The 24,998-nt window shown below is 44.6% G+C and overlaps 3 protein-coding genes across 9 annotated transcripts; 2 read left to right on the top strand and 1 right to left on the bottom strand.

Moving 5' to 3' along the window:
• The first annotated feature begins 3,184 nt into the window (after positions 1-3,184).
• On the top strand, positions 3,185-9,188 carry LOC125531710 (F-box protein At5g07610-like). Of its 7 annotated transcripts, none has more exons than XM_087532988.1 (9): positions 3,185-3,358; positions 3,449-4,198; positions 4,301-4,713; positions 6,741-7,423; positions 7,499-7,568; positions 7,656-8,027; positions 8,121-8,259; positions 8,331-8,428; positions 8,650-9,188. In XM_087532988.1, exons 2-3 carry the CDS (start codon positions 3,461-3,463, stop codon positions 4,643-4,645), a joined length of 1,083 nt encoding a protein of 360 aa, XP_087389114.1. In that variant the 5' UTR covers positions 3,185-3,358; positions 3,449-3,460; the 3' UTR covers positions 4,646-4,713; positions 6,741-7,423; positions 7,499-7,568; positions 7,656-8,027; positions 8,121-8,259; positions 8,331-8,428; positions 8,650-9,188. The 7 variants fall into 7 exon arrangements, with proteins under 7 accessions (XP_087389114.1, XP_087389101.1, XP_087389107.1 ...); XM_087532975.1 differs by having other exon boundaries at positions 3,449-4,713; positions 6,741-6,971; positions 7,238-7,423; XM_087532981.1 differs by having other exon boundaries at positions 3,449-4,713; positions 7,656-7,750; positions 7,906-8,027.
• LOC147992995 (uncharacterized) lies at positions 9,184-10,817 on the top strand (the record flags this gene model as incomplete). Its single annotated transcript, XM_087539192.1, has 3 exons — positions 9,184-9,384; positions 9,491-9,637; positions 10,118-10,817. Coding segments are annotated over 3 exons (804 nt in total), but the record flags the coding sequence as incomplete, so codon positions are not given.
• Positions 10,818-14,176: 3,359 nt separating this feature from the next.
• Positions 14,177-14,995, bottom strand: LOC147992994 (uncharacterized). The gene has a single exon (XM_087539191.1). The coding sequence runs from the start codon at positions 14,981-14,983 to the stop codon at positions 14,177-14,179; it is 807 nt and encodes a 268-aa protein (XP_087395317.1). The 5' UTR covers positions 14,984-14,995.
• Between the last annotated feature and the right edge of the window lie 10,003 nt (positions 14,996-24,998).

Genomic DNA, 24,998 nt, shown 5'->3' with positions numbered 1-24,998 from the left:
GCCCAAGTGTGGGATGGTAATGACTTGAAATTAACTTTTAGGAGGTGTGTTGACAGGACTGGGATGATTCTGTGGGATCAACTTGTCTGCTTGATCAAGCAATACCCTCTATCAGATGAACTGGACATCCCCATATGGGGATTAGAAACTAATGGGTCCTTTTCAGTTAAGTCTTTTTACAAGCAGATTAATTTTGGTGGGATGGTTCCTAATGTTAGTACAAAAATGTGGAAAATCCTTTGTCCACAAAACATTCATATCTTCTTATGGCTATGTATTCACAACAAAATACTGACTAGAGACAATCTTGCGAAGAGAAGATAAGTGGATGATCCTTCCTGCCTGTTTTGTTCTGAACCTGAAACTGTCAACATCTGATGTTTGATTGTGTGGTGGCCCAGCAAATTTGGAACTTTGTTGCAGAAATTTTCAATATAGATAACATATCCTGTTTTGACAAAGTTGTGGCCTTTTGGCATATGCATAAAGATAAAACTGTTCTGAATCTAGTAACATCTGCTACCTTATGGAGCTTGTGGAGACTAAGGAATGAATTTTGTTTTCAGGGGCGCAAGTGGAGAAATGTGAATTGCATTCTTGCAAAACTAAGCTGTTATTTGCACCAATGGAAGGTTCTCTGCGACGATGGGCAAGCAGTCCTACTACAACGATGCATCCTGCTGCTGGACAAACGGCGTGGGGAACTCCTCCGGATCGCCTGGAGATGAGGCTTGGGGAGACCAACTGAACAATCAGGAGCACTGGAGAGGGGCGTTTGCAGCTGATCTTCTCTCACTGTCCTGTTTTATGTTGGTTTCCCTCTGGTTATCTCAGTTTGGACTGATAGTTTGCGTCCTGGACATGGTTTTAGTCTCTGGCTGTAGTCGTTTTCTTTTGAGCTTGATGCTCTGTATGATCGTCGTTCTTGAACTTGTAATCTGTGAACTGTGTCGTGCTCTGCTTCAATAAAATGGGGCAGGGGGGGGGGGGGGGGGGGCGACCCCCTTTCTTTCAAAAAAAAAAAAGATCGCGCAAGAACAGGGTGAGCTACAACAACGTGGCGTCCAAGGAGCAGGCCATGGACTTGATCGAGCATGACCAGACGCACAACGCCAGCTGAGGCTCGACTGAGGCTCTGCCCAGACCATGCGTGTTGTTCCTCTTTACATTTAGAGTTATCTTGGCAATGGCAGCCCATCATCATATGCAGTTGCCTACTGACATCGCCATATTTGTTTGTTTCTTGCAGCAAGATGTTTACACAGGAAAGGAAAGATACGTGGGCGGCGTGTGTTGCCGTTCGTCTACTCCTGACATCGTAGGCCACTGTTAAATGTAGTAGTTGTGTATATTTAGTTAGCATTTGCATTGGTAAGACTTGTTTTGAGTATGCTCAAGGATCATGTGCGTGATTGGAGATGTGTTTTTTTTTCAATTTGTCTATTTGTATCGCACTGCTGCAAAATTTGGTCCATAATTTCTCTTGTTTCATTAGCTACGACGATGAGAGGGGCACGTCTGGAACATGCGAATAACCTGATACATAAGAGTTATGTGTGTAGTTCGGTGGGCTATATTTGTATCTAGTTGGAACTGAAGTTGATGCAACATGTCTAGTCTAGGGTATAAGTATTTTGGTAGGAATATGCTAGAAATGTGTGTGCAAGACGACCATTTCAGTTTCAGTTTCGTCAGTATGTGTGAGCATGACCAACATAATTCCCGCTTTGCTGCTACATGATGTGTAGGATCGAGAACAACACTGCAAACCAAGATATATGAACGCAAAATCCATAACGTTTAATTGTACCACCTCTTTCCTAAATCCTAGATGTAAGATTGAACCTCTTACATTTAGGAACAAAGGGTGTAGCATATACTCCCTCCGTCCGGAAATACTTGTCATCAAAATGGATAAAAAGGGATGTATTTAGATGTATTTTAGTTCTAGATATATCTTTTTTCATCCATTTTGATGACAAGTATTTTCGGACGGAGGGAGTACTTCGTGATGGCATGATGGAACCATTCTTTTTTTGCTGAAATTATGTGGTCTGTATTTTTTTCCGGAGTAATTTTTATTTATTATTGAGTCTAAACACACTCTGACTTTATTGATTATAAAAGTTCATAGGAATACAATGTAGATCCGGCAGATTAAGGAGCCACACATGGCGTCCTAAAGAAAGGTCTAGAGTATGTTTAGCGAGGCTATGTGCCTCAAGATTAGTTTCTCTTCCTTTGAAGACGAAGGAACAGCGAGAGAACTGCTGAGATGTAAGATTGATCTCCTTAATAATGTTAGAGTGTAGGCCATCTATATTTCCGTGGATATCTTTAATCACACCTTTACAGTCTGAAGCTATCTGTATGTCTTCAGGCAGTGCCGTAGCCAGAATATCTACACGCCCAGGGCCACCTTCGTTGCTACAGTGTTTACTTTAGCTACAGTGAGCGACTGTAGCTACAGTCAACGAACGTTTTCACCACCACGCCCCAGGCCACGGCCCAGGTAGCCTGGGGCCTGGCTACGCCCCTGTCTTCAGGTGATAAGTCAAAGAGCAAGTGTGAGCGCTTCTCGACAAGCCCAAGCCTCCAATGATGTTGGGTCAGTCACACCTTGACATTTTATCGCCGAAGAGGCTAGATATTTCCCAGTAGAATCCCTGCAAACTGTGCTGTAATTAAGAGCCTAGAAAAATAGGAAAAACATTTTTTCAGAGCCTAGAAAAAGGGAATGTGCTCTAAAGCACAATTTGGGCCCACAGGTCGCTGCAATTTTGTGGTTTGGTCCTTGGGCCGAGGTGCAGGAGACACGGAGCAGATTGCGTTCTCTCAGTGTGAGGCTGAGAGCGAAGTTCCCCCTCCTGTTTCGACAGCTCGCCTCCATACGCGCCGCGCCGCCGCCCCGTCCGTCGTCGCCATCCCCGTTGCGCTTTGAGGCAACAATATTTGCAACAAAGTTTAGTGCAAAATCTTTGTAACATGATGTTCAATTGTAGCATAATCTTTGTGAGGCCACCACTTTCTTTTTCTTTTATTACTGATGAAAGCATGGGTCCTGCATTTTGGCTCAAGTAACTAATTAAGTGCCTAGAAAAACAATTTTTTTGGTGCTTAGAAAATCATGTGCTCTATCTATATCTAGGGCACATTTTGGGCCGAGAGGCCGCCGCAATTGTGTTTTATCCTTGGGCCGAGGTGGGGAGACACGGAGCAGAGTGCCTTCTTTTTTTTCAGTGAGAGCAGAGTCCGCCTTCCGGTGGTTTCGGCAGCTCGCCTCCGCCATCTCCGCCGCCGTCGCCGTCGCCGTCGTCCCGTGCGTCGCCGCCATCCACATCGCGCTTTGAGGTGTGAGGTTTGTCGCCCTCCTCCCCTCTCCTTCTCCTCACCTTCGGTTCGAGGAAGCGCATCTCATCAAAACCCTAAGCGCCTCTGCCATTCGCAGCACCCCCTTGGGATGGAGAAGAGGAAGAAGGAGGAGGAGGAGGAGAATCCGCCGGCAGCGGGGAGCCTCTGGGACGACCTCCTGCCTGAGATCCACCGGGAGATCCTGTCGCGGGTGCCGTACCGGTCGCTCTGCCGCTTCAAATGCGTGTCCACGGCGTGGCTGGCGCTCTGCGCCGACCCGGCCGTCCGCAGGAGGTCGCCGCAGACGCTCACCGGCTTCTTCTGCTACTCCCAAGTGGACGTCGGCGGCGGCCGGCGCCATTACGGCGTCAGCTTCCTCAACCTGTCCGGGTGGGGCCGGCCGATGGTCGACGACCCCTCCCTCAGCTTCGTGCGGGGCTACCGCCACGTCACGCCCATTCACTGCTGCAGCGGCATTCTCATCTGCTACTGCTGGAAGTTTGACATGAGCGACGAGGCGGATTTTGTCGTGTGCAACCCTGCCACCAAGGAGATCTGGGCCGCGCTGCCGGTGCCCCAGAATGAGATGATGACGCGCCTCAACACCGCCCGCCTGTGCTTTGACCCGGCTATTCCCTGCCGCTTCAAGGTGTTTGTGTTCGTGCAAAGTTTCGCTGGGGTTCAGAGGGTGGAGGTCTACTCTTCAGACACCGGGCAGTGGACCTCCGTTGGGAGCGCGTGGAGCTCCGAGAACCTCATGATTGCCGAGGAATCGGGATGCGTCTACTTCAATGGATCTCTGCATCTGGCTGTTTGCCATCCTGTGGTCAAGGTGGTGGACTGGGAGGTAGTGATACGCTCCATGGTCACTTTTGACACAGAGGGGGAAACCTGGAGGAGGATCCGTATGCCGGACACCAGCAATAACGGTTTCTTTGGGCTGTCGCAGGGACGCCTATACACCGGGCATGTAGAAAATGAAGGTAGATGCCGGCTCTTGGTGTGGGTTCTCGAGGATCATGCTAGCGGACTGTGGACCCTGAAGTGTACTGCCAGCATTCTTGAACTGCTAGGAAGCCCTTGCCGTGCACCCAACGAATTCTACCAGGCGGTTGCGATCCATCCAGACTGCAATCTGATATTCCTTGAAGATGCGGGGCAGGAAGCATTGCTTATGTCCTACAATATGGATACCGGTAAACTGGATATTGTCTGCTCTCTTGGAGACCGCTGGGCGCAAAGATTTCACCCCTACATTCCCTGTTTTGTGGAGAAGCCGCCCGTTCCTCAGTGAATTTTGGAGCAGCTTCACATTTGCCAAGTTGGCGTGGCTCCGGTGACTTCATGAGAATCAGATGTCGGGTATGGTCCAAATATCGATGGTTTTGGGTGTTGATTGGATAGGTGCTCTTTCCATCCAGTTATTTACCACAATCTTCACTAGTGGTGTCAGTGAATCAGTTGTGCTATTCTCTTCCTCTAAATGGAAAATAAAATATAATTGTGTTCTCAGACTAGCATGTATTGGTATTGGTTGACACCACTAGTGAAGATTGGAAGGGGAGCCTTGGCGCAGTGGTAAAGCTGCTGCCTTGTGACCATGAGGTCACGGGTTCAAGTCCTGGAAACAGCCTCTTGCAGAAATTTAGGGAAAGGCTGCGTACAATAGACCCAAAGTGGTCGGACCCTTCCCCAGACCCTGCGCAAGCGGGAGCTACATGCACTGGGGCTGCCCACTAGTGAAGATTGGATATGTAATGCCACACAGGGTCAGCGTTCATCATTATCACTCCTAGCACCCCATAGTGTCCTTGTTCTGAGTAAACTTTCCAAGGCCATTATAGTTCTGTGATGAAATCCTGAATAGACTGCTATACCAATGGCTTGTAAACTTTAATATAGCTACTGGAAACTTTCGTGAAGGTATGCTTGTCATTGAATAGCGATCACAGCATGAATAGGAATGCAAATGAAAATATATGCTTTGTTTTTCATGACATAAACTACAAAAATAAATTTGAACGCGAACTTTAGTGAAAAAGTAGATGTTTGGTTTCCTTTGAGAATGGAGTTCATGTCTATATGTGACGTTCAGGTCGACCAGCAAATTCATTTTTATTTTGATTGGTTGTTCGATCTTATAAGATTGTACTACTGCCCAGCTAACTTCGCAAACTGGATGACAGATCTTCCTGGGTATTTAACTGAAACAGTAATTAGCATCCATTTATATAGTAAAAAAAGCAAAAAGGGATTGCTATATCAAACCAGAAAGATATATCATCCAGGAAGTTGACTTCGACATGACAGTTCTTGCTCAACCTAGGAAGTATTTCTAGCTTTTATTGAAATTTAGCGCCTGGGTCTCTCTCATACAGCTGACTGTTCGAAAGTTTATAGCAAAATAAAGAACGACAGGCATATTAAACCGGGTCATTCCTCCATTTATTCACACTATATGTACTAGCACTGCCATGTTGAAACCACCTGTACAATGATAAACACTGAGGAATGCTGTTTATTTTATTTAAAAAAAATAAGGAAATCATTGACATGGGATTGGGACAAAGGGATGTTATCTTTGCATCATTTATAGCAGACCAAAACTCTAGTTCACTGAGTAACAATAAAGAAAGACTTGGCAAACCTCAACAGATTCATAAGGCCAAATGGAGAAGCGCCAGAACATAACCAAGGCGTCTCAGTCTTTTTAAACAGTAGTGTACATTTCATTATAATTTTCAGTTTAGCAGTTAGCACAGCTAGCACCAGGATGCATGTCAGCACAAAAGCATGTCAAGACAGCCTCTGTTGAAGAGAAAAAACATGACAGGACAGAAGCATGTGTCCTCAAGTTTATGAAGTCAACTCCAGATGATAAATTCTCTCAACAAAAATTAGATGATAAACCACTGCACTCTTCTTAAGTTTTAAATTGCACCCTTTTTATGGGAAGAAGCATGTCCCTTTCTTAAGTTTATGAAGTCAACTTCAGATGATAAATTCCCTCAACACAATTTAAGATGATAAACCACTCTACTCTTCTTAAGTTTTAAAATACACACCATGTTGGCCATTATGAGATCTTTCTGATCAGCAATAAGGAGAATATGCTATATGAGAACAGATTTTAAGAGAGCAAAATTGATTCCGAGTTATGGACACTTACAAGATAAACAAATCCTTCTGAAGCCTTTGTAATTCTCCCCATTCTTTCTGTTGGTGTTTTTAGTAACACCTGCAGGCATTAATGTAAGACATAACAAAAATGATGTTACCAACTTAACAAACAAAAGAGGCATCTTTAATATTCCCAACTAATCAACACCTGATGCTGAGTATTTCTTCAATATTCCAGAATCCAGACTAATCAGCATCTTAAATTACAGCAAAGCAATGAGCCAATAAGCATAACTCATCATTATGCATCAGCGCCTAAACAAGAAATATCAAGCGTGGCCTTTCTTCAAAGATAGAGAGAGTTAAAGAGAATATTCAACCCTATTTTGTTGAGACACGAGAGATGGAAAAATGGATAATGCAAAAGAGAGCCTGCCAGCTCAAGGTGTTCCTGGCAGCCCCGCTTCTCAAAATGTCTGTCTCTTCCAGAGGAACATCAGGTACCACAGGACCTGCAGCATGGTAATACATATGCAACTTGATATGCAACTTGATTGTCACAGTGAGAATAGAACTTCACAACAGCAACAAAGTGCCATATTACTAACATCACTGTACAGCGTGTAAACTATTGTCATGTAAAATATAGCTGTGGATATATGTCTATGTATGTGCTGTTATCCAGCTTTTAATTCCTCAATCATCTACCTGAAATCTTATGCACCAGTAAAAACTAACATACATGAGAAGTGGTGCCGCATTTCAGATAATTAACACGGTGGCCATATGAGTTGAATGACATTTTAATGTAGAAGAACATCACAGAACCTATGGGAATATAAGGCATTACCATGTGCACCGGCTTTCTTTAACAACAGACATGAAGTTGGCGACACCATGCTTCAGAATCGGGTTGTAATATGTGAAAGCGCTATAAGGCAGGACATATCAGGTACCACCTCTTTCACCATTGAGACACCATCCTCAAATGTTGCCCCCTAACCCCCTTAAATGATCTTTTGGGCAGCCAATGTCGATGGTGTTAATGCCGATTCAAGAAAGATGGAGCAACAGAAAAACAAGGGGATGATCTGAAGGTACTTAATACAGCTATAGTGTTTTCTTGGGCTTTAACTTGTATAGCTACTGTTGACTTGTTATGTGTCATGTACATCTAAACACAGGCTTTTGAAGCTACTTTGGAGCAGACTGTGCAAGATGGGGGACTTGGAAAAGTTGATGAGCAGCAGGAGCACGTATCTTGTCAAGCAAGATGAGTGTATGAAGAAAATCCGAAATTTGGACTCATTGCCTGCTGATGCTTTTGAAACCTATATTTCCATTTGTTACATTGCTAAACTGGCTAACTCAGCTGCACAATACCTTTTTTATAGTGTTAACCATGTTGTAGTTATTTTCTCGCCAATAATAAAGGTACAAGAGAAATAACAAGCAGCAGCTGCTTTATGGCTGCACTGAGCATTTGAAGTAATTAGTCCTTCCTGAACTTCACCGAACAGCGGAGAAGACGGGCTGAACTTGATGTTGGTGACGAGGCAAGTTTTTTGATCAGTACAACTTGGTTCCCTTGTGATTGTCCTAATACTAGAATCTCACAAACTCTGCTGATTGGTATTGCTGCATACTAGAGAGTTGGTATCAGTTTTAGTCCAAAGGAAGGATGAATCAATTGAACGCACATTTAAAGGAGTTGCAAGGCACTCCCACGAAGTGTTCTCTGAATTAGTGCAAGGTGGCCGTGGATACTTGGTTATGATGAAGAAAAAGGTTTCTATTTCCTCCACCAACTTTGGTTCTGTTTCTTGCACTTCAGTTCCTAACTCACTCCATTTCTGTAGGATGGTGATGCTGGTGATGGTGACATGGATGACGACCCACCTCACGAACCAGATCCTGAAGGGAGGATAGAGTAGTCTATATTGGTGTGAAAGTCAAGGCATGTGTTCTTTGCAGAGATCTGTTATGTATTCATGCATACATTATTCTAAATCCAGCATAAAAATTCATATGATGTACTGATACTATTCATAAAAAAAAGAACTATTCCCCAGTTATCAAGCTCTTCCTGAATCACTATGGTGATGACACCCTGTTTGATTTTTCCTCAAATTTGTTAAAGGCTGTCTGTTTGGAGACTCATGCTTAGTCATGTTTCAGGTTTCCTTCACTGGCAAGGGAGATACTCGGTCCATGAAACAGTTGTCTGGAGGGAAGGAGACAATGGTGGCGAATAGCTGGGTGGTCTTCGCTATCCAACGATGTGATCCAGCTCCGTTCTACCTGTTTGACGAGATAGATGCTGCTCGGGAGTATCCTTTCATTATTTCTTTGTGTTGCCTGTTTATCCCCGCCATAAATGAATTGGGTTTTCGCTTCATATGCCTGTTTTTTTGAAACAAACATCTCATGCCTTCATATATCTGTCTAGCTGGGTGCATGCATTGCCCAACTATGCCCTCCTGTGTTCGAGTAAATTGCAGAAAACCACCAGTTTGAGGGCTAGGTTTGCAGAAATCACTACGTTACAGTTTCTTGGCAAAAACACCAAGTCTACCGTAAACAATTTGCAGAAAGCACTGATCGGCGGATCGGGGTCAGTTAAGTTTATTTACAACAGGTGGGCCCTTTTTTGCGTACGTGGCACCGTCGGCCGTCTCGATGACGGCGCCGTATGACTCTGTTTGATGGACCGGTCAAAAGACCGGTCGGTGCTGCCCCCACTCCCCACTTTGTCTCGCTGCTCTCTCGCTCGCTCACTCCTCTGTCTTGCTCCTCTGCTTTGCTCGCCGCACCCGCCGTCGCGTCGCCGTGGTGTTCTGTTGCGATGGGTCCGATAGCAGCGAGCACCCCGTGGAGTACGTCAGCTCAGGTTCTGACGACGGCAGAATTAAGGTAAGTTCAGATTTTTAGGGTTAGGGTTTGTGATTTTGGGGGATTTCTTGAATGAGCTTGTTTGCTGACATGTGGATCAAATGTCTGGTATTCCTATGCACTACAGATCCCTAATACCACTGAAGAGTCCGATTTCGAGGGACTTGAAACAGAGTTGCTTGTTCTCTGCAATGAACATGGGAAGGCCGCAGAAAGGCGTGTTGCTTTCCAAGGAATCCACACTGGCAGGAGGTTTCTTTGCTGTGCTGAGAAGGTATATTGTGATTTATTTTCTCTGGATGTGCCTTTTGTTTGTGCTCTGCCTTTGTTTTCTCTGGATTTGTACTGTGGAGGCAGGCATTGCAGTTTGTTGTTAAGTTTAGTTGTATTGTTAAGTTAGGAAAGTGGATCAGAAGCAATTGTTTAAGTTAGGAAAGTGGATCAGAAGCAAAGTGGATCAGAGGCAACATTGTTAAGTTAGGTCACTTTGTTTAGTGATGCATGCTATTAATAATTTAAGACAGAATATGCATGGGTTACTGGAGCAGGACAGATGATGCAACTTGTTTAGTCTGACATGTTAGGTCATTTGATTGATTTTGTTTACTTTATAGCAGGACAACATTGTTTAAGTAGCATGAGGACATGTTTAAGTAGTCCTTTCCTCAAGCTCTGAATTTGAGGATAGTAATTAAATAGTGTTGCTTGAAAGCACTCTAATGTATTTGTTTATGTTAATTCTGATTTTGTTCAGGAAGGTAGAAACTGTGGATTAGTTGAATGGATAGATCCAGCTTGGCCCAACACCCTTGAGAATGCATTATCCAAGTTATGGTTTATGTATGAACAAAGTAAGAGAGACAGGACTGAGGAAAATCTTCTGCATTCATTTGCTGTTCATGACTTGACACAAGAGAAGAAGAAGCTGCAGGAGAGCTATGAGAAGTTGGTTGAAGATGTGAATGGAATTTTGGATGCTCAGGAAAGGAGGGCAGAAGTAGAAAGGAAATATGTTGAAACCAACAAGCTTCAGGAGAAGTATGACATGGTTAAGAACCTAGCAGCTGCTCAAGCAAATGTCATTAGGAACATGAAGCTCAAGCTAGCTGAAGAGAGGAAGAACTTGCAGAGCCACATTGATGAGCTAAAGAAGACAGTTGAAGAGAGCAATGTGAAGCTGCAGGGGGTCAAGGCCATCATAAATGGATAAGCAGGTGATTGTGGGAGAGAAGAGTGGGCAATATCATTTGGCATTTGCTGACCTTTTGCAGAGTGTTGTTTGGCATTTGCTGTAATGATGGTAGTTTAAATTCTATGAACTATGAGTACTTCTGAACTATGGTGATGTAATGTAGTAATCTTCAACTATGATTATGTATGGATTTGAACTAATGCTAAATGTGGTGGTATTTGGAGGTGCTGAATGTGATCTTAAGTAAGATGCTTGCAAATTGGTGATTGTGATCTTAAGTATGTTTCTGTGCAACTGGTGTTTTTTTTAGCTTAGTAAGCTATTTACAGTTGTTGAATTTGATCTGAAGTGTGTTTATGCTGAACTGATGATTGTGAGCATCAAGTTGGGTCAATTAGTGGTTTTTGTTTTTTTATCGATGAGGAGGCATCAAGTAGGATCAATTAGGTTTTTTTGGCTTTTTATCGACCCCGAGGCATCTAGTAGGCTCAACTAGGGTTTTTGGCGTTGTATCGACGCCGATGCATCAAGTAGGCTCAATTAGGTTTTTTTGGCTTTTTATCGACCCTGAGGCATCAAGTAGGCTCACTTAGGGTTTTTTGCTTTTTATCGACCCAGCGGCATCAAGTAGGCTCAATTAGGGTTTTTTGGCTTTTTATCGACCCGGAGGCATCTAATAGGCTCAACTAGGTTTCTTTGGCTTTTTATCGACCCCGAGGCATCTAGTAGGCTCAACTAGAGTTTTTGGCGTTTTATCGACTCCGAGGTATCAAGTAGGCTCAATTAGGTTATTTCGGCTTTTTATCGACCTCAAGGCATCAAGTAGGCTCACTTAGGGTTTTTTTGCTTTTTATCGACTCGGAGGCATCAAGTAGGCTCAATTAGGGTTTTTTGGCTTTTTATCGACCCGGAGGCATGAACTAGGGCTTTTTTGGCTTTTTATCGACGTAGAGGCATCAAGTAGGCTTTTTTGGCACAAGAGTAGCATCACAAGGGTAAGTTATTGGTTTATGGCTTCTTGGTGATTGGCACTAGATTAGTTGATCATCACAGGACTACTAGAATGCCATAGTTTGACAGAAGGATCATAACTGGAGTAGCACTACATTAGTTGATCATCACTTGATCATTACAGTACCAGAACCAAACATCTCAACTACATGACCATCATCACAACCAAACTGACCAAATTGACAGTAGTTTGACACAACCAAACATCTTAACAGTAGTTTGACACAACCAAACTGACAGTATTTTGACACACAACCAAATTGACCATCATCACAAGAGTTTTCACACATCTAAAATGCATCATTCCCATGGAGCACCTGAAGCAGTCAAGTAATCTCTAATTTTCTGGGTGGGCTTCCTGATTCTTTGGGAAACACCAATTGGCCTTGGAGGCAAGAAAGATGCCCTTGCTCCCTTTGCAGTAGCTGAAGATCTAGTTACTGCTGTTTTACCCTTTGCAGCAGATGATGAACTACCAGCACATGTCCTCTGTGGTGGTGCAGCAGAAGTGGCCCTCTTCTTTGCTGGTCCAGGTGCTGTTGCAGAAGCAGAAGATGCCCTCTTCTTTGGTGGTCCAGGTGTTGTTGCAGAAGCAGAAGAAGCCCTCTTCTTTGCTGGTCCAAGTGTTATTGCAGAAGCAGAAGAGGCCCTCTTCTTTACTGGTCCAGGTGCTATAGCAGAAGAAGAAGATGCCCTCTGTGCTGGTGCTGGTGCAGTAGCAGCAGCACCAGCAGCAGAAGAGGCCCTCCTTGCTGGTGTGGCTGCATCAGGTTCATAGGAGTTGCTGCTTGGCTACAAAAAGATCAAATAGTGTAAGAACAGGAAGATGAATTCAAAGCAACATCAAATAGTCGATATTAGGACATTGGTTACCTCATGTCTGTTCTTTCTCATTGCCAGTGATGGATTCAAAGCAACATTATAGTTGGTGTATCTATGACCAACCTTTTTGCAATTAGAGCAGGTAATTGAGGCCATTCTTGAGGTGTCTTTGGGAGCTGGCTTCTCATGTTGGCCCTTTCTCCTCTTAGTCTGTGCCCTTCCCTTGTGTTCTTTGAAAACTGGAGCCTCAATGTCCATACTGTCTGTCCTTGGCCACATATCAGGTCCAGGTACATGATATATAATGGGACTGTAAGCTGCCAGGTACATCTTTTTTTAAAGAAATCATGAACAAAGTCCTCTGGCTGAAGCTTAGCCTTGTGTATGGCAGAAACAACATGATTGCAAGGAACTGCTGTCATATCCCACTTCTTGCACCCACAAGTCATATGTTGTAGGTTCACAGCATAACTTCTCTCCCCACTAGTGACTTGGTAAAGATTGGGCCCAGCCATCAAAGCATGACAGTTCCTTGCAAACTTCTTTGCTTCCTCTAATTTCTCAGCATATGTTGGACAAATTTCCCATCTTATAGTCTCAATCTTTGTTCTATTTGCATTGAACTTGACCATTAACTTTGTCCTAATTCCATCCACCATGGTCCTAATTGGTTTAGCCCTGACATCTAGAACCCACTTGTTGAAAACCTCACTTAGATTGTTAACAACTAAGTCTGTTTTGCAGTTCATATCCATTGCATGTCTGGCCCAAGTGTGTTTAGGTATTTTGCTTAGCCATTCCCAAGCAGCCTCACTCTCATTCTTTAATTCAGCCATCGCAGTTTGAAAACCATGTTCACTGTATGAATAACTAGCTGCATCCATGTATTGCTTTAATTCAGGCCCTCTAAACCCAGCATTTTGAAAGTTCTGGTAGATATGTCTAAGACAAAACCTTTGGGGACAATTGGGAAACACTATGGTAATGGTTTTTAAAAGGCCCTGTGTGTGTGATAGTACAATAAGTAAATACCAGAAAGTAAATACAAGAAAGTAAATACAAGAAAGTAAATAAAGAAAGTAATTACAACCGATTACCTTCTGCCTATCTGAAATTATTGTGTAGTTCCCAAACTTCCCAGATTCTCCACCTAATGCTTGTCTCAACTGGTATAAAAACCAGGTCCAGGAGTTAGTGTCCTCCTTATCAACAATTCCAAAAGCAACGGGAAAAATATTATTGTTCCCATCTCTTCCAGTTGCAGCTAGAATTTGTTGACCAGTAGTGAGCTTGATGAAACAACCATCCAGACCTACAACAAATAAATGAAATCACAATTTATTAGCACATGAAATCAAACATTAGTACCACTTAGCACAAATACTATTGACTTACCTATGAATGGTCTGCAGCCATTGAGAAACCCTTCTTTGCATCCATTCAAGCATATGAACACTGCATGAAACCTAGGGTTAGTGCTTGGATGCTCCTTGAGATATCTTGTTGTCACAATGCATCTTGAACTTGGATTTGTATCCAACACAGCCTGTAAATAATCCCTAATCCTGGTGTACTGGGCTTTCTGGTCTCCTAACACAACAAACTTTGCTGCCCTCTTCGCCCTGTATGCCATGTGTGTTGATATGTCCAGACCATACTTGCTCTTTGTAGTATTAATAATACTTGTGATTGTTGTGCATGGGTCATTTCTGATAGCCTCCTCACAAAATTTTGAAACCCACTTAGCAGTGACTTTAGTGTTCTCTGACATAGAAGGGCATGTATGCACTAATACACCTTCCAAATTGTAAATGACTTCTCATTTGCAATCTGAGAAGCTGCTATATAGAAGGGACATTGCTTATCTATGCACTGTGCTATCACCCTATCACTGCATTTTCTATGGTAGACAAAGTTCCTGTTTTGAGCAATGTGCAGGGTTTGAAGTGCAGTTCTAAACTGGTACACATTTAAGAAGCAAAGATGCTTCACAAATTGCTCCTCTGGATGAGCTCTGTGCTCATCAAACCATAACCTCTTCTTCATCTTCTTTGCTCTGCTTTTTCTACCATTGGGCAACACATATGCCAATGCCTCAGCACCATCATCATCTTCCACACCAAGGTCTTGTGGTTTCTTGTCCTCATCAGATGATGGAATCCAGTCCTCCTCAAACATGTGTTCTATACTCCCATGTGAATTGCTTGTTGGGCCTTTTCTTTGTCTCTTGGCCCTTCTCTTGTTTGGTACATCTTGCCCTAGCTCATCCTCTTGTTCCTCTTCCTCCAATTCCTCCTCCTCTTCCTCCTCTACATCCTCTTCTTCACCTTGTGGCACATACAGCTCATCATCCACCTCTGAGTCACACATTTCCTCAACATCTGTGTCCCCTTCAAAATGAAGTTCTGGGTCATTCCTCTGTCTTCTCATCTCCTCAAGCCTAGCTAAGATATCACCATATTCTACCAGATCATCATCATCACTATCCTCCTCATTGTCCATCACTGCTACTTTCCTGTTCAAACAAGTCTTCTTCACTCTTTCCTTCTTGTTCTTCCTAAACATTTCAATTTCATTTCTCCTTTTCTCCTCCATTTCTTGCTCTATTAACAGTTGCTCCTCTGAATTGTCAGTCACATGGTACTCTTCCACTACTACATCACCTAAAGCAGGTTGTAGGCTCACATTTATTCTGCTCTGCCGTGTGTCAAACTGCAAGGGCATTGGCTGTTGTTCTCCTCCTGCATCACAACTCTCAGCTTCTACATGCACATTTTCAGCATTGAACAACACTCCATCATCAATCTGATACAGTTTGGGCTCTCCAATCTGTTCTATTGGGGTCTGCATCTCAATGACATTAACACTGGTATTTATATTGTGAACTTTCTCTGCACTGGCCCTAACTATTGTCACATTCAATATCTTGTTATTCTGCTCTGCTATGTGGTCTAAAATTTCCTCTAACTTATCATCATCATCTATTTCTTCCATTCCTTCAATCCCTAGCCCAGGGTCCCTCACATAATACATATAATCTCTAAATCCATACCCTTCTGTCTCCATCAGTGCTACCAAATTGTAATATGTGATGTCTGACACCATCATACTCCTTTCAATATTATCTCTGTCATGAAAATGCATCCTCAATTCCCAAACCTCATCTTCAAGACTGCAAATAATAATACAATAGTGCACTATAAGTACTTAAGAGAAACTGAAGCAAGCTAGTGCACACCAGAGCAGAACATCATTTGAGTGCAACAATTCATATCCTTCTATTTACAGAAACCCTAGTTGTAAGCATCTAATTAAAGAACTATATCATTCTAATTACAGAACTATAACACACACAAACCCTAGAACTACAACACACACAAACCCTAGAAATACATTAACCCTAACCCTAGCAACAGAAGGGGAATGTGATTGGCGAGGGGAATGGGACTGGGATCTCACTAGACGCTGCTGAAAGCTGAAGCAATGTGCTGGCTTCCAACTGGATTTGCCTTCACCGCCGCGGCGAAAGATCTGGCCGCCCTGAATTCCACCGAGTACTGCGGGTCCTCCTCCTCTTCTTCTTCTGCCGTCGCCTTCGTAGGGTTCGAGCTCCCGCACATCTCGCCAGTGGACAGCTGGGCGCCGCCGCCAGCATCGCTCGACTTCGCTGGACTCATGTCTGCGACGGGAGGCGGGGACGGTGCGCCGCACGACCGGGAACATGGGAGAAGAAGGGGGAAACGGGGGAAGAAGAGGGGGAAACGGGGGATAAGAGGAAACAGAACGAACGGCGCCGTCTAACGGCGTCTAACGGCTGTCCGACCAGCTGACAGCGCCACGTCGGCAAAAACCGGGCCCCACCTATCATAAATCCACTTCTCGGTGCCCAATCCACCGATCAGTGGTATTTGCAAATTGTTTATGGTAGAGTTGGTGTTTTTCCGCCAAGAAACTGTAACGTAGTGATTTCTGCAAATCTAGCCCTCAAATTGGTGGTTTTTTGCAATTTACTCCCTGTGTTCATTGAGTTAAGTCACATGGTATACAGCTGCTGTGTTCATTGACTTAAGTCACATGGAACATCCATCCGAATCTTTGCTGCTGCTTTCCTTAAGTCCTGTTGTAGGCGTGGTCCGACACCCAGTTCATAGCTACCACATTCAGGCCGGAGATCCTCAAGGTGGCGGACAAGGTCTAGGGCGTGACGCACAAGAACAGGGTGAGCGAGCTACATCAAACGTGGTGTCCAAGGAGCAGGCCATGGACTTGATCGAGCATGACCACATGACCAGACGCATAATGCCAGCAGAGGCCGACCGAGGCTCTGCCCACCAGACTCTGTGTGTTGTTCCTCTTTAACATTTTCAGTTAAAATCTTGGCAGTCCATCGTACAGTATAGACTAATAGCTGTGTTCGAGAGTTCCCCGACACCGCTGCTGCTCTCTGACGATTGAGGTCTCTTCTACCTCTAATGGATTTTATATTTTCCAAGAAAGGTACATTCAAGGTGCTGCTCTTACCGATGAGCGCACTGTTGAGACTCCCTTGGAGCTCAATATTCACCTCTATGCTATTGATGGCGACCCCTCGTCTGATCCGATGCGTCACCACCATTTTGCTGGAAGTCTTGTCTATCTAGCTGTCACTTATCCGGATATCTCTTATCGAGTCCATATTTTGAGTCAGTTTGTCTCCGCTCCCATCTTGTTGGAAGTTTTGTCTATCTAGCTGTCACTTGTCCGAATATCTCTTATCCAGTCCATATTTTGAGTCAGTTTGTCTCTGCTCCCGCTTCGGTTCACTATAGTCACCTCCTTTGTGTTCTCCAATATCTTCGTGGCATGATCTCTCACCGCATAGTCTTTCCCCACTCCAGCTCATTACAACTTCATGCCTATTCAGATGCTACGTGGCCTAGTGTTCCCTCAAATGCCGTTCACTTTCTTCTTATTGTGTTTTTTTGGTGGTTCTCTCATTGTCTAAAAGACAAAGAAACAAACTGCAGTTTCCCCTTCAAGTGTAGAGGCTTAGTTGCGAGCTATATCTCTTTTTACGACAGAGGTGACTTGGTTGCGGTGGTTACTTCAGGAGTTTGCTATTTCTATCACCACACCTACTCTGCTTTTCTCTGATAGTTCAAGTGCTATTAGCATTGCGCATGACCGTGTGAATCATGAGCTCACCAATCATATTGGTGTTGATACTTTTTGTGTGCGCTGGTGTGCAAGATTAGGTTATTGCTCTTTGCGAAGTCCTAGACTAGAGCAATGCATGGCTCCTTCATCTCCAAACTCAGCGTTGTTGACCCACCATGAGTTTGATGGGGGGGTGTAGAGTTATATATTTGTCCATGTATGCCTTTGTATTTTCCTCACTCTATAAGGGGTTTTCTGCTTATTGTACCACACCTGTACATGTATATAAACTGGCATATGGCCACCTAGAAATACAAGTTGCATATTTCCTAACACTTTCTTCAAGAGCTGTTGGGAGATGATAAAGATGGATGTTATGCGTGTTATAGATTCTTTTGGGCGCTTGCAATACGCTAATCTCCATTGGTGAAACTCCGCTAATGTGGTTCTCTTGCCCAAAAAGGAGTGGCGAAAGGCATAGCTGATTCCAGTCCTATTAGCTTGATCCATGCTATGGCAAAGATTATTACCAAAATGCTTACCCTAGACTGGCTCCTCATATGGACTTGTTTTCAATGCTCAGAGTGCTTTCGTAAAGACGAGGAGCATCCATGGTAATTTCATGTATGTGCTAAATCCGACCTGCCACCTGAACAAAAGAAAAACCCCTTCCGTACTCTTCAAACTCGACACCCAAAAGGCCTTTGACTTTGTGCGCAGTGACTACATCCTTGACCTCCTTTAGCAGAGAGGGATTCCGAGTATTTTTCATTTTCACGTATCACTGTGGAGAACTCAAACCGATGCACCAAATGCAATGGTAAGGGCACACGGAGTGCCCAAATCATTCTCTTCCAAATCCCACCACAACAACTAATGCTATGGAGGAAAATGAGAGGAAGAGCGAAGAAGAGAACATAAAGAACTCCAAAATCTATATCCAAGGGGTTCCCCTCACATAAAGGAGAAAGTGGTTGGTGGAAACATAGATCTAGATCTCCTCTCTCTTTTCCGTTAAGAACTAGAAAGAATCATTGGAGGGATTGAGAGATAGGAAGCTCGAAGAAGGTCAATAATGGGGGAAGAACACGAGCTCAAGGGGTAAGGTCCATTGGGGAAGAAGACCCCCTTTTATAGGACCCCATGGATCTGCCCGTTATGTTGCAGAATAACACAAGAGCGGTACAACCAGTCCAAGGACCGGTACAACCGCCTTTTGTGCGTTTCACCTAAAGAAGAGTACCAGGCGATACAACCGGTCCAGGCACTGGTAGTACCTGTCGGCTGAAACCATACAGGGGCTACCGGGCTAACACTGCCCTACTACCGCTGCAAAACAGTAGGGAGTCACCCCTGACCGATAGTTGGAGCGGTACTTGGAGTGATACAACCGACGGGATCAAGTACTGGTGGTGGTTAAGACTGGAGCAGTGCAACCGCTCCATTCACCGGTATAGTATCGGTAGGAGGATCCGTATGGTAACTACCGGGCCGCCACCGCCCAATAACCGCCCCCAAACAGAAGATATTCTGGTGGTAGGGTGATACTGGGCCAGTACAACTGCTTAACGACAATCTATGGTTCGCCAAGCATCAGGCTGTACAACCACTTGGAGGCAGCGATGCAACCGCTTGCCAAAACCCGAGGACCGCAAACCCTAGGGAATCACCCCTAGGGCGGTGGTTGTGCCGGAAGTACTGGTCCAACGGTACAACCGCTTGAGCAAGCGGTACAACCGCCAGAGAAGGAAAAACTAGAACTACCGTAACTTCTGCAAATGAACTCCGAATGCAGCAAACACAAGCTTGTTGGATAGAAGACGACAAGTACTATCCAAACAACGATTGGTTATAGTAAGAAGAGGCAGAAGAAAAATTCCTAATGATATATAGGTGTGAAATCTCCCTCAGTGAAGAAGTGGCAAAAACTCCAACATCAAAAAAGCAAAAGATGATGCATACAAAATCCGTTTTCGATGAACTCGAGCTTGTCATAATGACAATAAGCTCCAAATCTCACAAGGATAAACACCAAACAAGAACCAAGAAGGATGATGCAAGGATGCAATGGTTTGAGCTCTCTACGACCGATACGATCAAGCTACTCACTTGAGAGCCCCCCTTGATCGTACGACAATCGATCCTATAACCTGGTCTCCAACTACCATGAGACCGGTAAAAATAGAAAACCTATCAAGGGAAAAACTTTGCCTCACACATAGTCCACTTGAGATAGATGATGCCAATCTTGATCTCCTCAAGTTAAACCACCTGTCTTGACTGCGCTGGCTTGATGAAGACTAGTAGATTGCTCCCCCATACTCCACTATGGGTGAGCTACTCTTCGGCGCATCTTCACAAGTCCATTGTCACCACAATGGACGACAAGCTTCAAGCATAGATGATCCACTTGAAATTGCACACCGCAACCTAACCCCACAAAGAACTCTCACGTAGATCATGGGTTAGTGCAAAAAGCGTAATGGACAATGCTTACCATACCATGGGATCACTCTTGATCCCTCTCAGCACATCTTCTATGCTTTGTGTGTTGATAAACTTGATTCACTTTTTGACGTAGTCTTGATCAACCTCCCACATGACCAGACTTTAGATAATTCTTTGAATAGCACCTTGTTCATCACATACTATCCTTGAAACCAACAACTGGACTTCAAGAAAAATCTATGGACAAACCCTTAAAATATAACTCAAGGCAATCATTGTTGGGGAACACAGTAATTTCAAAAAATTTCCTATAATCACGCAAGATCTATGTGATACATAGCTATGAGTGGGAGAGTGTCGTCTACGTACCCTCGTAGACCGTAAGCGGAAGCGTCAAGTGACGCGGTTGATGTAGTCGAACGTCTTCGCGATCCAACCGATCAAGTACCGAACGCATGGCACCTCCGCGATTTGCACACGTTCAGCTCGGTGATGTCCCTCGTACTCTTGATCCAGCTGAGGCCGAGGGAGAATTCCGTTAGTGCATGGTGACGGTGTTGATGAAGTTAACGACGCAGTGTGTCGCCTAAGCACTACAACGATATGACCGAGGTGGAATTTTGTGGAGGGGGCACCGCACACGGCTAAGAGAATAACTTGTGTGTCTATGTGGTGCCCCCTCCCCCGTATATAAAGAAGTGGAGGAGGGAAGGGGCCGACCCTCTGTATGGCACGCTCAAGGGGAGTCCTACTCCCTCCGGGAGTAGGATTCCCCCCTTCCCTAGTTGGAGTAGGAGAGGAGGGAAGGAGGAGAGAGGAAATAAGGAAAGGGGGGCCGGCCCCCACCCAATTCGGATTGAGCTTGGGGGGGGGGAGGGCGCCCCACATTGGCCGCCTCCTCCTCTCTCCCACTATGGCCCAATAAGGCCCATACACTCCCCGGGGGGTTCCGGTAACCCCCCGGTACTCCGGTAAATGCCCGAACTCGTCCGGAACCATTCCGATGTCCAAACATAGCAGTCCAATATATCAATCTTTATGTCTCGACCATTTCGAGACTCCTCGTCATGTCCGTGATCACATCCGGGACTCCGAACTACCTTCGGTACATCAAAACACATAAACTCATAATACCGATCGTCATCGAACGTTAAGCGTGCGGACCCTAAGGGTTCGAGAACTATGTGTTGGAAATATGCCCTAGAGGCAATAATAAAATGGTTACTATTATATTTCCTTGTTCATGATAATTGTCTATTGTTCATGCTATAATTGTGTTATCCGGAAATCGTAATACATGTGTGAATACATAGACCACAACATGTCCCTAGTGAGCCTCTAGTTGACTAGCTCGTTGATCAACGGATAGTCATGGTTTCCTGACTATGGACATTGGATGTCATTTATAACGGGATCACATCATTAGGAGAATGATGTGATGGACAAGACCCAATCCTAAGCATAGCACAAGATCGTGTAGTTCGTCTGCTAGAGCTTTTCTAATGTCAAGTATCATTTCCTTAGACCATGAGATTGTGCAACTCTCGGATACCGTAGGAGTGCTTTAGGTGTACCAAACGTCACAACGTAACTGGGTGGCTATAAAGGTACACTACGGGTATCCCCAAAAGTATCTGTTGGGTTGGCACAAATTGAGACTGGGATTTGTCACTCCGTATGACGGAGAGGTATCTCTGGGCCCACTCGGTAGGACATCATCATAATGAGCTCAATGTGATCAAGGAGTTGTTCACGGGATGATGTGTTATGGGAACGAGTAAAGAGACATGCCGGTAACGAGATTGAACAAGGTATCGAGATACCGACGATCAAATCTCGGGCAAGTATCGTACTGATAGACGAAGGGAATTGTATACGGGATCGATTGAATCCTCGACATCGTGGTTCATCCGATGAGATCATTGTGGAGCATGTGGGAGCCAACATGGATATCCAAATCCCGCTGTTGGTTATTGACCGGAGAGTTGTCTTGGTCATGTCTACGTGTCTCCCGAACCCATAGGGTCTACACACTTAAGGTTCGGTGACGCTAGAGTTGTAGAGATATTAGTATGCGGTTAACCGAAAGTTGTTCGGAGTCCCGGATGTCACACCCTGATTTTCATGGCACAACACTTAAGATGATAAATCATGATAAAGTGTGGTTTGACAAAAACTTTTGCATTATTTGACTTTTTATTTGAGTTGGTTTTCTCTCTGTGTTTTTCAAGTGCTCTTAAAAGTCAACATAACTTCACCTTCTATACTTCATCTCCTTGCCCCAAACTTCTGCCCAATGATCATGCCATGTGTATAGTGCAATATAGTATTTTATTACAAAAATAATTTGGCCAAAAAAGTATTTTCTAAAATTAGTTTTCCAAAAACCCTTGAATTGAGATTTGCACTACAAGTACTTGATTTGAGGTGTGAAAAATCTTTCAAAAGGTATATTTGAAACCTATTAGATATAGGATTCCCATAAACCAAAAAAATATAATTTTAAAAGTTATTTTCCTATTTTATTTAAAAACTTTTTCTTAAGGCCAAAAATGGTCTTTAATAGGGAAAAATTATTTTATTATTTTAAAAATATTTGACAAAAATCAGGGAAACTCAGTGGGCATATATTTCCCATATATAAGAGTTTCAACACATGGTCATGTCCAAAATATTGGTCAAATCCCTCAAAAACCCTTTATGGATATTTCAAGCTTTTGAAATATTTACAAAGGAAATATTCTCCAAAAATTCCAAGAAAAGTGTAGCATGTCACATATGACATGTTTGATGATCTTGGCAAGTATCATGTCATGGAGAATAGTATAACCCCATGAAATCCCGTCAAAACCATTTCTGTCCATTTTGAAGTTTGAGAAACTTTACATTGCCAAACATGTCCAAATGTTCTCAAAACTTTTGAACATGCTCAAATGGTCTAATGATTCATCTAGACCAAATGGCACAAGTTGGAGAAAATGTTATATTGAACAAAGTGCCCCAAAACCCTCTCTGACCAGAATCAAATTTGAACAACTTTGTACTACCAACTTTCTCTCCTTGACCCCAACTTTTGTAAACATGTTCACATGACCAAATGAGGCCACTACACCAAGTGGTGCATCAAGGAGAAGTGATTTGCTCAACTAGATCTACACAAGTCCATTTCTGCAAATTTCTAGGGTTTACAAAAGTTGCATTGGCAACTTTGCCCAAATAAGCTCCAAATTGGTGGAAGACCCTAATTATATGTGTCATTTCACCCTATGGAGTCTCATGGCAATTGGAAATCATTTGCTTGCCAAAACCTTTATCAAACACCTTCTGCCACTTTTCAAAAATCACCATTTTGACCACTAAAACTATTCTCCTTGAGCTCCACTTTTTACCACAGCTCCTCCTAGTCCTCCTCTACCTCTAGTAATAATGGTTGCATCTCAGCTCTATGATTGAGGGGTGAAACCACCTCATTTACCCCTCTGGACAGCCCCTGCACCCCTCTTCCTCACCTCCCTCCTCACTCTAGTGGCCACCCAAGGCATCCAAGGCTTTCCCCACATTCTTTACTCCTCCCTAGAGCTACCAGACATGCTTTGCCGTGCCCACTTTGCCAAAAAATGGCACGTCGGCCATTTGCACGCTCTGGAGCGCGCTACAGTGCGCTCCCGCATTGTAGCCGCCCCCTGCCAACCGCCTCCGGCCACCTCGGGCCTCCCCAGCATGTCTCACGAGGCCGCCTCGGCGTCTGGGACACGGAAAGCTGCCGGCCCCCTCCTAAACCTCTCCCCTCTCTCCTCCATGGAGCCCGCCCGAGTGCGCCGTAGGCCGCGTCCACGGTGCACCACAGCCCCTCTATTTAGAGGCCCTCCCGAGCTCTCCTACGGCTTCTTCCCGCTCTCCCTCTTCCCCAGCAATCTCCCAGACAACATCCCTCTCCCCCTAGTGCTCTCCTGCCCTCTCCATGGCTGGAGTGCCGCCGTCGATCGCCGCTCGGATTCGGGCACCACAGCCCCTCTCTCTTCTCCCTACCCATTCCAGTACTCCCTCACCACCATCACGAAGCCCCCCATCGCCTCCATTCTTCCTCGGGACGCCCCTGCGCTCGAAGCCGGCAATGGCCGACGCCATCCTCCGCCGTGGCCGTGGCCCCACTCGCCTTCGTCCTCCGTTGGACGTGCTGACAGGGGAGAGCGGGCGCGGCGCAGTCTCCCGAGCTCGCCGGTGCGCCGGGCACCCGCAGTAGCGCCCTGGTCGCCGGGGACGAGCTCGGCCTCGCCCCCTCTGTTCCCGCGGCACGGGAGGCCGCGCGAGGAAGAAGAAGGCCGGCCGGTGGACCGGCGACCCCACCGGTCAGCCTCTGCCGACGTGTCCAGCCGGACCCACTCGGGTTAAGTGGAGGCGGGATCTGCGGGAACCGCCTTCCCGGCAGGGAAGTGTACTCCCCTAATACGCCGTCGGCGTGGCCCTCCTTAGCCGCGTGGCCGTGCAGCTGGGCCGGCCCAGTGCGCTACGGTTCTATGCTGTGCCCGATGCGTGGTATAGGTATAACCCCCACTTCCTTTGTCTTTTTCTTTTTCCAGAAAATTGTAAAATCCCCCAAATATTCATATTAACTCCAAATTGAAGGATTCAAATTTCGGGTGACTCCATAAATCATGCTCTACCTGTTGGTGCAGCATGCACATTTTTCCAGAACACCTCTCTTCACACAAATCAAATAAAACCCCATTTTCCAATTCTGTGATGAACTTTAGAAAATCACAGAGAGCCCATTTTTGATCCAAATTCCATGATTCAAAATCCTAGATGTCTATAAGTTCAAAACTTAGTTTTTGAACATTTTTACTAATACTTTCTGTACCACATAAATTAATGAGTCATTTATTCATATTTGTCAACTTTGCAAATTCATAGGAAATTCATTTGAACTCCAAATCCAGTGAAACCAACTACCAGATGCTTCTAAAATCATGATTTGCTAAATGGGTGCCTTTGCTCATTTTTCAAAAATATATTTCTGTACACT

Source organism: Triticum urartu, chromosome 1A (assembly GCF_056163025.1).
Source record: "Triticum urartu cultivar PI428250 chromosome 1A, HENAU_Tu73, whole genome shotgun sequence".
In the NCBI taxonomy this organism is placed as follows: domain Eukaryota; kingdom Viridiplantae; phylum Streptophyta; class Magnoliopsida; order Poales; family Poaceae; genus Triticum; species Triticum urartu.
Note: the sequence above shows the minus strand (reverse complement) of the source record. Positions and strands in the feature narration are given on the sequence as shown.